The 16,622-nt window shown below is 45.0% G+C and overlaps 1 protein-coding gene across 2 annotated transcripts in view; it reads left to right on the top strand.

The window, feature by feature from the left end:
* SIDT1 (SID1 transmembrane family member 1) overlaps positions 1-16,622 on the top strand; it is a 96,211-nt gene that overhangs the window by 36,716 nt on the left and 42,873 nt on the right. For both annotated transcript variants that reach the window (XM_032773612.2, XM_032773610.2), the window contains exons 2-4: positions 5,892-6,013; positions 7,403-7,573; positions 14,281-14,326. In XM_032773612.2, the coding sequence (XP_032629503.1) occupies positions 5,892-6,013; positions 7,403-7,573; positions 14,281-14,326 (339 nt within the window). The remainder of the gene's footprint in view (positions 1-5,891; positions 6,014-7,402; positions 7,574-14,280; positions 14,327-16,622) is intronic.

Below are 16,622 nucleotides of genomic sequence, written 5' to 3'. Positions count from 1 at the left end.
ATTTAGCACTACTCCTCTCGTCGGGGTGGAGTACAGAAATCGATTTAAAGAGCTCTTTATATCGATATAAAGGGCGTTGTAGTGTGGACGGGTACAGCGTTAAATCGATTTAACGCTCTTTAAATCGATTTAAACGTGTAGTGTAGACCAGGCCTAGATCGCAGGCTGTGAGAAAATGTGTTGATGTAAACTGAATCCACATGAGCTTGAAGTCATTAAGCAAGAATAAATGTGACAAAAGTCTTCTCAAGCATAATTGCACTTTAACTTGCGCACCACCATTTACATGCAGTTGTAAGCCTTTGTTTTGGGTTTGATCTGTAAAGACTTTAGCTAAAGTGCAGGCCCATTATCTCAGTCTCCCTGTCCTTCAGTGCCCTGCTGTTGGGTATGTGATTGCCATTACGGGGCGGAGTGCACAGGTCTAGTCTGATGGATAGAAAGATGACGTGTGGCTGAGGGGCCTGTTGTTGTCCTGGTGAAAATCCCTTAGGATTTAGCCAAGTTGGAACAGGCTGTGCTTGGTACGTAGTTAATTACTATTTCAAAAGCTTTGATCACTATCACCTAACATTCCCGATGACTTGCAAAAGGAAGCTGCTAACTTGTGGCAGCACTGCATGCAGCTTCTCCAACGAACTTTGCACCAGGTTCCCAGCAAACATGAGCAAGAATACAGTGAGGCCAGGCAAAATGCTGCTTGTTTGCTTCTCAAAGCAAGGTTTGAATCCAGCGCCTTCCATACCACAGCACTCACCTCCGCCCCTGGAGCTAAAGTAGCAATTTCTTTTACTTCTCAGCAACAGTAGTCTCTTCTCCTCCTACATTGGCCAGCCATTATAGGGGAACACTCATTCAAGCAGTAGGCTATGCTGACACCTTTTGAAAAAGAAAAATACCCTTTGACCTAGGAGAAGCAAGTATCAATAACCCCTTATACATATGGGGCAAATAAGGACAACAGACATTTCACAAGGTCATCGGTGGTAGAGCCAGCAATAGAATTCCAGTCCCTCCATATAGTAGAATCAACCCTTATCCTCACTGCATCTTGTTACAGTTAGACAAAATCTTTGTGCTTGGCTGCGCTATTTGAAAACTGACCTCCCCAGAACCCCATGAGAGCTCAGCTGAGTTGGCCTGGCAAATAGCTGTACGCAGTGCTGGATTGAGGTACAAACTAACTAAACTACAGCTTAGGGCCTTGCAATATTAGGGGCCTCTAAAAAAGAAAAAACTGACTCCATTTCAAGTTTTATCAAAATCGGTTGATAAATAAAGGAGATTGGGAAAAAGAGAGAGAATCTTCTATATAAATATTTTCATTCAAATATGACAAAAACGTACACATCTGGATACACCAATACCCTTATCCTACCCTAACCCTTCAATGATTGTTCATTATTGACAGGCAGGAGGCCAGGGCTGAGATAAAAAATGATAATCGCACTTGTAAAATTAGTATTTCTTTGAATAAGTCTATCAGTCTCCTAAGGCAGCTTTTTGTTGGCCCGCTACTGGTAAAATTCTGACTGTGCCTTCATAACTTATTTAAATAAATAAATAATCTCACTGCCAATAAAATTGGGGGAAAATGTGAGGTTGGAGATGCCAGTGTTGTGATACAATTCTGCCAAGCTCATACTCGTATGTTAGTGTTCTTTCTTCTTTTGATTTGTACATACGTACAACTGTGTATTTTAGTGCGCACGCCTCTTTCTGTTTCATGCGCTATCCATGTTTCACATGATTGAGTCTGTAGGTGATCGTCTTATGGACTTGGGTCGAGTGGATCTTGAGGAAGATAAATTTGTGTTGGCTTCCCTCCATCAGTTTCGGGAACCTTCACAGTAAATATTGGAGAGTGATGATGAAAGGATAAACAGAGGAAGGTATATATCAAAGTATTCTGAGTACTTGTTGAGCAATTTATTTCAAACTATGTGCATATATGATTTATAGGCTATTAAACCCTAGAATATTCAATATATTTGCTTGAATACAGGCTAGTTTTTTCTCACTTTCTCAATGCCTGTCTAGAGATTACCAGTCTGGTAAATTTATTTTTCTCTTTGTGCATATAGCTTGTTGTCACTATGTGTGTCCAAGGTGTTTACTCAAGATTAATTAGTGGTTCTGGGGGAGACAGAGGATAGAGAAGCGAATGCAAAAGAGAGATGTCTGCCTAGAAAAAAGACTGGAATTTTCTGCTCGGCAGGTTTGGAGTGTGTAAAATAATATTTTATTATAGGTAGTATGCTATGTAAAAATTCTTATATAAACTTATAAATCACATATCCTATGCATAATACATTGTATTTTTATAATTTGGGAAAAGAAAAATCCCAACAATTCAGTGTTTTGTAGCAAAAATTAAATTGGAATAAACATTTGTAAATATACATTATATACAGTCTGGATAAACGTTGTATTTCCCTAATAAAATTAATCAAAAGTTTTTTCATTTATGAAAAGAAGGATAATTTTCCTTATTCATAATGTAAAAAAAAGTATATATCCTCTCTTGTTTTCCTGTGAGAACATAGACAAATAGCACTAACTTTCACAGAAATAGCCTGGTAAAATAACACAGGTTTTTGGTGCACGCACGCACACGCGTGCACACACCACCCATCCACATAGTTGTTGTATAGATATATAAATGTCAATATTTATAATATACAATTTTTTTTTACTGGTTTCAATAAAAACTTTCTGCTACTAATTTTAGTACCAATATTAGGTAATTCAGCATAACCTTCTATAAAAACAAATCAATTTAATGGAAAAATACAACCCGCATACAATTTTCTGATGGTTTGCTTATTACCTGGGTGTAATTCACATTAGGCCTGTCAAGGGATTGAAAAAATTAATTGGACAATTAATCGTGCTATTAAACAATAATAAAATACCATTTATTTAAATATTTTGGATGTCTTCTACATTTTCAAATATATTGATTTCAATTACAGCACAGAATACAAAGTTTACAATGCTCACTGTTTATATTTATTTTTGCATTTTGTCAAATCTGCCTTGAAAGAGTTCTTAAAACAAACGTGCTGGGTCATCATCCGAGACTGCTGTAACATGAAATATATGGCAGAATGTGGGTAAAATGGAATAGGAGACATACAATTCTCCCCCAAGGAGTTCAGTCACAAATTTAATTAGCGCATTATTTTTTTAACAAGCATCATCAGCATGGACGCATGTCCTCTGGCGTGATGGTCGAAGCATGAAGGGGCATATGAATAGTTAGCATATCTGGCATGTAAATACCTTGCAATGCCAGCTACAAAAATGCCATGCAAACACCTGTTCTCACTTTCAGGTAACACTGTAAATAAGAAGCAGTATCTCCCGGAAATGTAAACAAACTTGTTTGTCTGAGTGATTGGCTGAAGAAGAAGTAGGACTGAGTGGACTTGTAGGCTCTAAAGTTTTACATTTGTTTTGTTTTTGAGTGCAGTTATGTAACAAAAATCTATGTTTGTAAGTTACACTTTCACAAGAAAGAAATTGCACTACAGTACTTGTCTGAGGTGAATTGAAAAATACTATTTCTGTTTATCATTTTTGCGGTACAAATATTTGTAATAAAAAATGTTACTATATAGTGAGCACTGTACACTTTGTATTCTGTGTTGTAATAGAAATCAATATATTTGAAAATGTAGAAAAACATCCAAAAATCTTTTATAAATTTCAATTGGTATTCTATTATTTAACAGTGTGATTAATTGTGATTCATTTTTCAAATCACGATTAATTTTTTAATTAATCATCAGCCCTAATTTATATCAATATGACTAATAGTTGAGCTTTAAGCTTGTGAGTTATCTGCATCCTATATCTTCTATTGCTTCTTGTATCCTATATTGCCTCTTGTATCCTATATTGTCATTTATATAGTCTCTAAGAGTCTCATTGTGTATTCAGACAAGAAATTCCACAATTTAGATGCCCTAACAGAGAAGAGAAATTTCCTGAGAACTCATCTAGTAAACTGTATTATTTACTGTATTTTTTATTTTTATATTGTATTGTTTACTTCTACTTTACTTACATACACAATTAGTTCAAAGAATTTGTCTAAAATTTATTTTTGTCATGGTGTTATCGTTACAGAGAGGGATGCTGAAAATGAAGATTGTTCTATTTTCAGAACCTCACCTTTGTATATATACAAATATAAAGCTTTCATGTTAATAAATTCAATGTCCTTTCTGTGACAATAATAAATTCCCTTTTTTTATGGTATTGTGCCTCCTACACTTGACATAGCTTAGGGCCTCAGAATGTCATAATCTGACTCTGGCTGTATGTGACAGCGATTGTGTGTAGTTAGTGCACGAGACAGGGGCCTGAAGGAAGAAAAAGGATGATTCCATGGGTAAAGATTGGACTGGTATTCAGGAGAGTGGGGTTTCATCCTCATCCCTGCTGCAGACTCCTGTGGAATGCCAGGCAAGTCACTATTGGATGTGGCCAGCTGTCCATGTATAGAGAGAATGCCCCTTACCCCTGCCCCAGCGTGATCTCTAAGAGACAGGCAGGTCTTGTGTTACAAGCACTGGGATTCAGGAAACTGAGGTCAATCTGGCTCTGCCACTATCGTCTTACTGGCAAAATCACTTCCCCACATCTAGGCTATTTTGCTTCTCTGAGGCTTACAGTCCTATTTTGGCCCATTGAGGATTCAGGAGTCAGTTTGTGCTTGAGGCTCTGGGAGTTTGAGTGTCTTTCTCAGGCTCTGGGGGAAATCTCTCAATCACAGCCTGCTTTCCCCCTCCCCCACTTAGGAGTGGGGTTGGCACTGTACTCAGGGCCCTGGGGGATGTTTGAGGATGGTGCAGATCTGACTGGCCAGTTTGAAAGTGTTACACCAAGTACCAAATGGGCAGTAGTGACTAGGCACTGTTCATTGATGAGATGATGGCTCATAAGAGGTGCTGGCTATTTCTGGAGCATTATTGTCCAGGCCAACCTCTGAATGTAACTTGCTGAGACCCCTGCCTTTGCTTTGCCAATGACACCAGCCTTGGCTAGTTACTCCTCCCTCAAGCACTCGTGTGCTTCTCCCATGCCACCCCCTATGTATGGGGAAACCCAGGGCTGGTGCAACCATTTAGGCAACCTAGGAGGTTGCCTAGGGCGCCGGCTTTTGGGGGGTGCCATTTTCTTCAGCAGTGACCGCGGCGGCCAGATCTTCGGCTGCCCCGGTAGCTGCCGGCATTTAGGCAGAGGGAACTGGGGCAGGGGAGCGTGGGGAGGGCTGCCTGCAGCAAGTAAGGGGGGAGGGGCGGCGCACAGGGGAACTCCCTGCCTCAGCTCACCCCTGCCCCACCTCCTCCCCGAGCACGCCGTGGTCTCTTCAATTCTCCTGCCTCCCAGGCTTGCGATGCCTAAACTGATTGGCACTGCAAGCTTGGGAGGCAGGAGAAGTGAAGCAGCGACGGGGTGCTTGTGCACTGAGCAGGGGTGAGCTGGGGTGAGGGGTGTCTCAGGGAGAAGGGTGGGGAGCTGCCTCAGGACAGAACGGGGGAGCTGTTGCAGGGGGGCGCCTCAGGGCGGGGACGCGGGGGGGAGGGCAGGGGCACAAGGTGGAAGTTTTGCCTAGGGCGCGAAACATCCTTGCACTGGCCCTGGGGAAACCTCCCCATCAAAATTTGTGACGCTGCCGCCTTCTTCCTTCTTAAAATCTACCTCTGCTGGGACCCCCTAGAATCACTCCCCTCTGCCGCTGGGTGAGGAAACAGCAAGCTATATCTTCTGCTAAACCCCTATGTGCTGCCAGGGAGTAACAGAACAAGGGACTGAAGGGACTGGGACAGCATATTGTGTAGTTTCCACTAACATTTGCCTTTCTGTCTGTCTTCCCACAGGTGGATGCAGTGCGGGTGTATGTGAGGAGTGACTCTGAGGACCTGCAGTATCCCATCCTGTTTGTAGTTCGCCAGCAGAAGGGGGTCCTGTCATGGCAAGTCCCTCTGATTTTTCGAGGCCTGTAAGTGGCAGAGATTCTCTTTGCAGTTTGTGACAGGCGAGTTGTCCTTCCTTCCCCAGTTGCTAAATCTCACCATTATACTGCAAGTCTGGGAATACTTGGTGCTGTGGCTTGTTTAAGTTTCCCATGGTCTCACAATTGCTGGCATCCAACTTGTGCATTTTCTCGTGGTCAAAATGATTGACGTTTCCCTTTAGCAAGGGAAATTGAACAGATTGATTCAACTTAGCAATGCCCTGTTTTCAAAGTGTATGTGCAGCGCATCCTGGCCCCTGGTTCTCCTGTGGCTGGCAGCACTGCCAACTGGCCATGCTATGGGCTACTCACAGTTGGCAGATAGCCTCTGCACTTCCTCTTATTCACCAGCATGCTCTTCTCCCCCTCATCCCTCAAATGCTGTGCAAAATACGGCATGCTGAGAAAATACAGGGGAGACACTTCTCAAAAGCATCAAGCTATGTCCTCAGGGATTTCAGTCTGTGAGAGACACATACCACACCTGTTTTACAGCTACTTGGAGGGGTGTAGTTAAATAGTTCTTGACTCTTGTCAAGATTTTACTGTATCTGGCTGCATGAGCCAGGAGAGCAGATGGTAGGTAGGCTGGGATACGCAGAATAAGTCACTACAGTTGCAGGAGGGAACATTTCTGTATTGCATTTTGCAAATAGAGGTGAATTTCTGAATATTCCTTCAGTGTGGATTTTTCCCAACAACGATCAGTGAACGTACCTCTGTGATCCACCAAGTCCTGCAGAACATCTAGTTGATAAACTGTGAAAGGAGGGGCCTATAACTGGTACATGCATCCCATCACTAGCACTTGCACAACTCAGGAACTGTAATTGTTCCTAACCAGTGACCGCCAGCATACCTTGACCATGTGCTGCTGCAGCACGCAATGGATAGGCATGTGTGCCTCCACCACCAAACTAGTTTCCAGAGGGGAGGGATAGCTCAGTGGTTTGAGCATTGGCCTGCTAAACCCAGGGTTGTGAGTTCAGTCCCTGAGAGGGCCATTTAGGGACCTGGGTCAAAATCAGTACTTGGTCCTGCTAGTGAAGGCAAGGGACTGGACTTGATTCGATGACCTTTTGAGGTCCCTTCCAGTTCTATGATAGGTATATCTCCATATGTTATATTATAACTGACTCATAGCAATCTGGGGTTAAGCTTCCAAATGCTAATTCCCATTCAATTCTCCTTGCTGAGGCAGACTCGCACTGCAGCAGAGTTCCAGGAGAATGGCCTTGCACAGCCTGAGGTTCTGAAGCCACTGCTGGTCATCCCAGGTCTGTCTAAGTAACTCTGCCAGAATAGAAGGAGGGCATTTTTCTGTTCTATTTTATTTGGTGGCTGTTGGCTTTTTTCCCTTTTTGGCTGCTGTAGTTACCAGAGGACCTACAACTACCAGGAAGTGAGCCGTACACTCTGCCCTTCGGAACCCACGCCTGAGATGGGACCCTCTGAGCAGATCATATTTGTAGACGTGGCTTCCATGGCGCTGTTTGATATTGAGTATGAGCTGCTGGTCACGAGGCTCAAGAGCTTCCAACTCACGTAAGCAGGATTTGTGAACATGTGCAAGTGGGATTGTCGTGTGTGTGTGTGCGCGCTCATACAGGGTGGAAACTGCTCCCACTCACATCTAAGTAGATACAAGGATAGTGCCTTCAATTACGCTCTTTTCACATCCTAGGAGAACACATGAGATGAGAAACTTTTTTTTTTATGGGTGGCCCTGGCAGCTTCATTTGGGCACTGAACGGGGAAAAAATCTAAGGCACTAGCCTCCCCGGTCTTGCTGTTTTAGACCAAAGCTTTCCTGAGTGTGGTTCCCCAGGTAGGCTCACTTCCAGCTGCAAGGGACCAGAGACTCTCCACTGAGACCATTTATCTGGTGAGATCACTCAGGTCATTCCTCAGGATCACCATGCCTTAGGGCTCTGTCTCCCTAGGCTACAGGAATGAAACACCATCCTCACTTTTATGAAAGACTGTGCCTCCTGGACGGGCTTGGTCTGAAGGTGGTCCCCTGGCTTTCAGGGGAAGGAGAAACCCATTCCTCAGGCGGGAGGAAGTCAGCCTCCCAGTGACTTCATGCCCACTGGTCAGGCCTAGGGCTGCGGCTTGGAGCCGCCCTGTTCTGTTGCATCTTTGGACTAGAAGGAAAGGGACAGGTCACTTCCTCCTTCCTTCTAGGAGCCCCCAAGTTACTCCCTCTTTCTGCTTAAATTCCTGGCCTGATGAGATTAGGTGGAACTCTTCTTTCCAGCAAGCGGACTCAGCTAGAGCCCCAAGGTAGGGCATGCCTTCTGTCAGGCTCTCTTTGAAGGGAATTAACTCCTTACCTGCCTGATACAGCACAGGATGCACACACTTCCTCTCAATGGAGGTGCCACACCAGAGAAAACTAGGGGTCCATTTGACCAATATTCTATTCCCAGCAGTGGCCAACACCTGATTCAGAGTAAGGTGAAAGCTGCCCATAATTCACCTCAATAGCTATGCACTGTTGTGTGGGTAGGGGATTCCTTCCTGACTGCTCCACTGATGACATGGGGCTCTGAAGCATGAGGTCTGATTACTTCTATTGAAACCTGAGCATAACATTCTCCTGACCTCTACCAAAATCCATCCCCCGTCTGACTCAGTGACCTTCTGCACTATTTTTTTCTTTAGTTTAAATTGAGCTTGGAGTTTGTCATTGGGCAGTAGGTGCTGATTGGCAGACTGCTCAGCTAGAGCAACCAGGCAATCAGGATCCTGCGCATTTATTCCTCAAAAGAAATAAGGAGTCAGTTCATATCCTTGGAATCAGTGCTCAGAGGGGAGCTCCTTCCAATGTGCGTGGGGTGGGAAAGGATTGGCTGCTTTGGTCGCAGGGTTCCCTGCACCTTCCTGAGTAAGAGTCCTGTAGGTCTGCGGGGATCTGAGTGGAAATGGGATAGGCAATGGGAAGGAAGCATATCTTTCTCTGACACTTGCTGGGACAGCCAGAGGTGGTATGGTTCCAATGGAAAGTCAGGGGCTCTGCTGCATGAGGGACAGCAACTCCAATGAACCTGTGCTGGGAGACAGGTGGCATAGAGCCAGAGGACTTCTATGCAGAAGGCCTCGTGCCCCCATGGAGCTCTGAGATCTGTGGGGTTTGTGGACCAGCTATTCTGCTTTCTTCTGTAGGTTGGGGTTAGGGGGAAGTCCCCACTCCCAAGAGAAGGTAAGCTGTGTCAGTTTCTTGGCCCCTGCATGCGAATGTCTGCAGAGGAGGGGACAATTTAAGCTAGGATTAGTTTCAGCACTGCTGCTATCAGAGACGCTCTCAGATGGGCTGATGCAGGGGGAGGGGGATGCAAGGCCAAATGTGGGGAGCTTGCTGGGACTGTTGATTGGGGGAGGGGTCACTAACAGAAGATGCGGCGGGCTCCCCTTTGTTACTCTTTTGTGGCATGGGGGATCCCCAGGTCAGCTTGGGGGAAGCTTCAAAGTTGGGTGCGTGAGAAGGATCCTTTTGTGTCTGGAAATGTGCCCTGCAATGTCCTGGGGAAAAGGATAGGGGCAGAGCCAGGGCCAAGTCAGGCCCTGGCTGCATGGCCAAGATGAGAATGGCTGTGGGCTAGCTAAGCCAAGCAGCGTCTGTGTGGTGGTGAGAGGGAGCTCCTCCCAGGAGTACAAGTTCTTCTGTCATCTCACTCACAGCCTGAACCTCTGTGGCTCCAAACACTGCATCCAGCTTGTTTGTCATCCCACTGTGCTGTGGCCACAGGACAAAGAGCTGGGAACTTGGCTGACTGCAAATAATGGGGGCCAGCATAGCCTGGAGGTGGGCACATAGTGGGGAGTCAGGCAATCATGAGCTCTCATCTGGCTCTGCCACTGACTTGCTGTGTGCTCATCACAGCCCCTGTGTGTGCCTTAGTTTCTCGATCTGTAGACCAGGGAATATAAAATACTTTAGTACCGATGAAGAGAAAGGAAAATTTACATTTCTCTTAACTCTCTCTAAGTTGCTCTTCAAAATGTTTATTTCCTCTCAAATGCTTACATCCCCGCTCCTAAATTTTACTCTGCCATTTCAGTGGACAGGTTCTGAGAAAAGTCAGTGATATTGTTCACACAAAATAACCCAGGATAATCCCGTTCCCCTATTTTCCATGAAAAAGCTGTGAACAATTGGGTTCCTGTGGCCTCTGATTCCCAAATTCTGCAGAATAAACAGATTACAGTTTGAAACAGGACAGATGATCTAGATAATTGAATATATCCTTTGCCAGGGCAGAATCCACAGAATTCCAAAGCTTTGCTCAAATCCACTTTGATTGCTCAACAGAATTGTTAACTTTATTAAATCTTACAAGGATTGATCTACACTAAGACTATGATAACAACAGCACTTTGGATATGGAGCAGCTAAACTTAAACACAGATAATGCCACCCAGAACATTAGCACCAGCCTTGTGCCACCTTTTCCTCTCCCCAGACACTTTTTTAAAGGGACTACAGTAGCTCACTTGAACTGCATGTTAGCCCATCTGCATACACAGTGAGATAATTAACCTTTAATTTCTGGACTAAAACGCAACACTAGCAAAGTGCATATCTACCAAGCTCATGTGCGTGCACTCATGCTTGCTCTAGACTGAATGGAAATGAGTTCTTAGCCTTTTGATTAACACTGCATATTCCCTTGTGTTATGCTGGGATTCTGAATGAGCAGGAGAAAATGAAATCAGTCCTAGAACCAAACAGTGTCCTTCCTGTGTGCTTAAACAATGCACATGTTAAGGAGGCTAGTCCCACAGTATTTCTAACCCAAGTGCTGGACAACTCGCAGAAATACTTGTTGCACAGTCGCCAACATCTAAAAACTTTTGCTGATGCGATTCTCCAGCTAAGCTGCCAAATATTAGAAACTAAGATGTAGAGAGTCAAGCGTAGTGGTCAGTGCTGTGGCAGCCGGGCCAGGAACTGGAGCCAGAGGTCGAAGCCAGAGTCAAGAGCAGGTTTGGAACAAAGGAGGAGCTGGGCTAGGAACAGGGCTGGAGCAAGAGCAGGGCTGAAGCAGGCTAAGGCCTGTGAAGTTTATCACCATTATCAAGCAGGGGAGAGATCAAGCTGTGACCTGATGCTGATGCTGTTTCTCCTGTGAGACTTATGTACCCTACCGTGAGAGCCACCAGACCAGCTCCTGGCTTGTAAATTGTCTGGAGCCTATCACAGAAATGACTTATCGCTACATGTGGCTTAATTAGGCTCTAACTCCTCACATCACCTCCCCATCCAGGATGCTTCCCCAACATCCTTGGGTCCAGCTTTTCTGGGGACAATCAACAGAACTCCTGAAAGAGGTTGGGTGCATGCATGTTACTAGCCAGTTCCCACAAATGGTCGGCTGAGCCATACTGTTTCCAGTCCATGAGGTACATGCTTTATCCTTGGAGGAGCTTAAAATCCAGGATCTGTTCCACCTAGTATTCTTCCTTCCCCTGAACTGTGACAGGAGGGGTGGAGGTTGTGTTTTGCATCTGAGAAAGGAGTTACCCACATATTTATTCAATAAGCAAACATACCAGCTGTATCTTCATAGTATGGGATAACTGGAGCTTGAAGGCCACCATCTTGATCTGTTGAATGGTCTGGAATGGGCCAAGATAATGGTGGTCTAGTTTCTTTGAGGGTTGGGAGGTATCCAAGTGTTGAGCTGAGAGCCATACCTTGTCTCCAACCACCAGGGGAGGGTCCTGTCAACAGATTTTGACATATCATTTGTAGTCCTCCTTGGCTGAGTTTGTGTGATTATAATTCCGCTCAGATGCAGTGATGTTGGACCAAATAAGAAGCCGCAGAGCCATGGGAGATTAGTGGTACGGATGGATGGAAACAGTGGTGAAAGCTATTATTGGCATAGAAAGGACTTTGGTGTCAGAAATGGCTGGGTTAAGCTGTGATGGGTCAGGGGCCTTGTTTGAGTAACTGCAGGGCAACTTCAGTGGAGCAGGCATGGTTTGGGTCACTAAACATACATAAAAAAATCACTAACAAATTCATCAAAGTTGTGGAGAATCAGGTCTCTCGGCTCCAGGAGTGATGATGCCTAATCCAGTGCTTTGCCTGCCAGTAAACTGATGATGAGCCCTATCTTACTTTAGTTATTTGGGTACATATTTGGGCACAACAGGAACAGCAGTGACATTGATTGAGAAACCCCCAAAACTTCTAATGGTTCCCACCAAATCTCTTTGGTAGAAGGATCTTAGAGCCTAGACCTTAAGCTGTCACAGCTTATAGTGTGGAGTGACGTGGCATCACTGGGATCTGTGAGTGCAGGAAAGCATTTTCCCATTGTAGCTGGCCGCTTGGTTCTGGAGGGCTTGCCTGGAGATTTCATTTTGACTGTTGGAGACACCTGCAGGCATAAACAATCCACCTTGGCCACTGGGCCTGACAGGTCAGGCTGCTCAAACTGTTAGACACTAAGCTATAAAGGGCCATGCCTAGTGGTTGGAGCAGTGGCAGTCCTGTCTAGTGGTCAGTGCAGTGGCAGCTGGGCCAAGAACTGTAGCCAGAGGTCTGAGCTGGAGTCAGGAGTCAAGAGCAAGTTTGGAACAAAGCAGGAGCAGGGCTGGGAACAAGGCTGGAGTCAGAGCAAGCTCAGGCCTGTGGAGTCTATCATCACTATCAGGCAGGGGAGACTTCTAGCCATGAAATGATGTTGGGCAAACTGAGGTGCTGCTTCTCCTGTGAGGCTTCTATACCTGCTCTGAGAGGTAAACCAGCTCCTGGTTTGTAGATTGGCTCAGCCCTACAATAGAATGACTCATCACTGCATGTGGCTTAATCAGGCTTTAGTTCAGGGATGACTCATCACCTCACCTCACACCAGGTTCTTAAGTGTGATCCTCCCCAGGCCAATATGAGGGAACTGGGGTTATTTAGTCTGCAGAAGGGTGAGGAGTGAGTCTTCAACTACCTCAAGGGGTGTTCCAAAGAGGATGGAGCTAGGCTGTTCTCAGCAGTGGTAGATGACAGAATAGGAAGCAATGGCCTCATACTGAAGTGGGGGAGGTTTAGGCTGGATATTAGGAAACACTATTTCACTAGGAGGGTGGTGAAGCACTGGAATGGGTTACTTAGGGAGGTGGAGGAATCTCCATTCGGCTTGACAGAGCCCTGGCTGGGATGATTTAGTTGGGGATTGGTCCTGCTTTGAGCAGGGAGTTGGACTAGATGAGCTCCTGAGGTCTCTTCCAACCCTAATATTCTATGAGGCAGTTAGTGCAGCAAACTCCTCTAGCGCCTTATTCTGGAACTAGGCAGGACCAACACCATAGCTACACAGCAGCATCTGATGATCAAGCAGCACTGAGATCCCTTCTGCTCCTCATCCTGCTGATCACTTTTTCCATGCACCACTAAAGCTGGTTGAAATGTTTTTGACATTGCTTTTTCCATTGGACAATGCCAATTTGTCACATTCAAAATATTCAGCTGGAATGTGTTTACAATTTTTTTTTTTTTTTTTTTTTTGGGGGGGGGGGGGGAAGAATTGATAAGTGGGGGACCAGACAGCAAGTGTGAAAATGGGACAGGAGGTTGGAGGGTAATAGGCCCCTATATAACACTAAGCCCCAAATATTGGGATTGTCCCTATAAAATCAGGACATCCGGTCACCTTAAATCAAAGCATGTTAATAAGAGCTAACTTTACTGGAATGGACCACTTTGATTTTTCCATTTCAAACTATCTGTTTCTAAATGTATTTTAAAAATCATAGTACAATATAAAATAAAAAATTTAAAATAAAGTATGAAAAAAATATAGATTTTTTTTTTTTTTTTTTTTTTAGATTGAACAGTTCATTTTGCAGGAACTTTGTGAAATTTCAGTTCTTTATTCTGATTTGATGATTTATTTATTTATTTTTTTAAATATTGGACTTTCCCTCGGAACAGAAATTCCAGTTCCAGATCAGCTCTGTGCTACTACTCTGTTCCGGCACGAAGGGCCTGACTCTCTCTCCCAGTGCCTAAAGCATGTAGGACTAGTTTGAAAAGAGCTCTTCCTACAAACATAGAAGTGTAAGTCCCCCAGAAACGCTTAGCTTATAGCCTTAATATCTCCCTGTGCTTCATGAATTCAGCTTTGAAGAGCAGTTCCCTGAAGATGCGGTGTGTGTGTGTGTGTGTGTGTGTGTGTGTGTGTGTGCTCAAGCATTTATGCTGTGAGCTTTAGAAAGTCTTCACCTTACTGATCTTTCTTTTTTAGGACAGACAAAGCCTTTAACTTCACTGCCAGCCCTTCTCAGCCTCAGGTAAGCCTTATGTGACATCAGCTGCATGTGTCTTTTCACATACAAATGGATTTCAATATGATCCTAGCAGTTATAGATGGCAAAGAGCTATAGGATCAAATCCATTTCCCTCTCAGGAGGCAGCCTAGTCCATTGCTGTGGCATCTGCATGGGTAGAGTGAAGGGATAGCACTGCATAGTCTCTGCCCCTCCTGGAGCACGTTCTGACCCTCACACGAGACATTCAGCTCAAGCAATTGAACAAACCAGAGATGTGAACTGGTGCAAACAGACATCATACCTTGCTGTGGGATGAATGCAACTCTCCACAGGCCCAGCAACCTGCACTGGGTGTGGAGTTATGGTGCTGTGTGATGCTGGAACAGAGTGCCCAGTGTGGACTTATGCACTGTTGCAACTTACATTGATTCAGTCACTCTACTACAGTTCGCTGAGATGCAGTTCTCTAGTGCAGACAAAGCAGCAAAGGATGCAGACTTAAAACTGCTACCAGCGCTTGAGTGGTCTGAAAAAAAAAGTGGTGGTGAGGGGAGAGGTGTCTGTCTGCCCACAGCCCTGCCTAGCAATCAATTTTGCTCCTCCCCACCATCATCTCTGCTCTGCATCGGTTTTTACTGGAGAGTAGCCATTCTTTCTAGTTGATAAATCTGAGGAACTGTACCAGATTGAAGTGTCAGTAGATTGGAACACACTGATAAATTTAAACAGTAATTAGTCACCAGGACAAGTTGGTGTTCACCCAAGAGTTCTGAAGGAATGCTGATATGATATTTTAGAACTACTAACTGGAGTATGTACCCTGTCGCTTAAATCAGCTTCTGTACCAGATGATTCTCAGATAGCTAATGTGATCCTGATTTTTAAAAAAGGACCAGAGGCAAATATGGCAATTACCGGCCGTTAGTCTAACTCCAGTACCAAGCAAACTGGCTGAAACTATAGTAAAGAACAGAATTATCAGACTCCTAGGTGAACACAATTTGTTGGGGAAGAGTCAACACAGCTTTTGTAAAGGGAAATCATGCCTCACCAATCTATTCAAATTCTTTGAGTGGGCCAACAAACATGTGGACAAGGGAGATCTAGTGGATATAGCGTTCTTGGACTTTCAGAAAGCCTTTGACAAGGTGTCTCATCAAAGGCTCTTAAGCAAAGTAAGCAGTCATGGGATAAGAGGAAAAATTTTCTCATGGCTCAGTAACTGGTTGAAAGATAGGAAACAAAGGGTGGGAATAAATGGTCAGTCTTCACAGTGGAGAGAGGTAAATAGTGGGGTTCCTCAAGGATCTGTACTGGGACCAGAGCTATTCGACATATTCATAAATTATCTGGAAAAGGGGCAAATAGTGAGGTGGCAAAGTTTGGAGGCAATATGAAAGTACTCAAGATCGTTCAGTCCAAAGCAGATTGTGAAGAGTTACAAAGGGATCTCACAATACTGGGTGACCGGGCAACAAATGGCAGATGAAATTCGATGTTGATAAATGCAAAGTATTTAAACATAATCCCAGATATACATACAAAATGATGGGGTCTAAATTAGCCATTACCACTCAAGAAAGATCTTGCAGTCATTGTGAATAGTTCTCCAAAAACATCTGTTCAATATGCAGTGGCAGTCCATAAAGCTAACAATGTTAGGAACTGTTAAGAAAGAGAGATAATAAGACAGAAAATATTATAGTACCACTATATAAATCCATGGTACACCCACACCTTGGCACTGGGGGCAGGTAGGGGAGCCTGAGGGAGGCAGTGCCTCCCCAAATAGCCAGGTTTGCCCCCTCTCTACCTTGCCAAGGCCTCGCTTTAGTGGTGCCGCTGGGCTCCAAAGGGCTAGGGCCACGCCACCTGCCTTTCTGGGGCTGGGGAGGCTGTGGCAGCACCCCATGCTCTCCCTCCCGGCGCTCCCAGGAATGGAGAGGCGGCAGCAGCGGCACTGCCACACACTTTCCCTCCCAGTGCTCCAGGGCGCACACTCTCCCTCAGGTGAGCAGGGCGGGGTAGGGGGTAGCCTCCCTCAGCCAGGGGTTCACCCGCTGCCCTGTGCCAGCCAATTGCGCCTGCCCGTGAGGCCCTCCAAAGCGCAGGGCCCAGAGTGGTCATCCCGATTCACCGTCCCCTAGGGACGGCTCTGGTCAGAGGACAGGATACTGGGCTAGATACACCATTGGTCTGACCCAGTATGGCCATTTTTATGTTCTTATACAATACAAGATGGGTGCCTTTTAATTAGCACACCACCATTTTTATAAATCAAATCAAGCAAGCATTGAATGAATTGATCTAGACTCTT

The sequence above is a fragment of the Chelonoidis abingdonii genome, chromosome 1, assembly GCF_003597395.2.
Source record: "Chelonoidis abingdonii isolate Lonesome George chromosome 1, CheloAbing_2.0, whole genome shotgun sequence".
Taxonomy (NCBI): Eukaryota; Metazoa; Chordata; order Testudines; family Testudinidae; genus Chelonoidis; species Chelonoidis abingdonii.
Note: the sequence above shows the minus strand (reverse complement) of the source record. Positions and strands in the feature narration are given on the sequence as shown.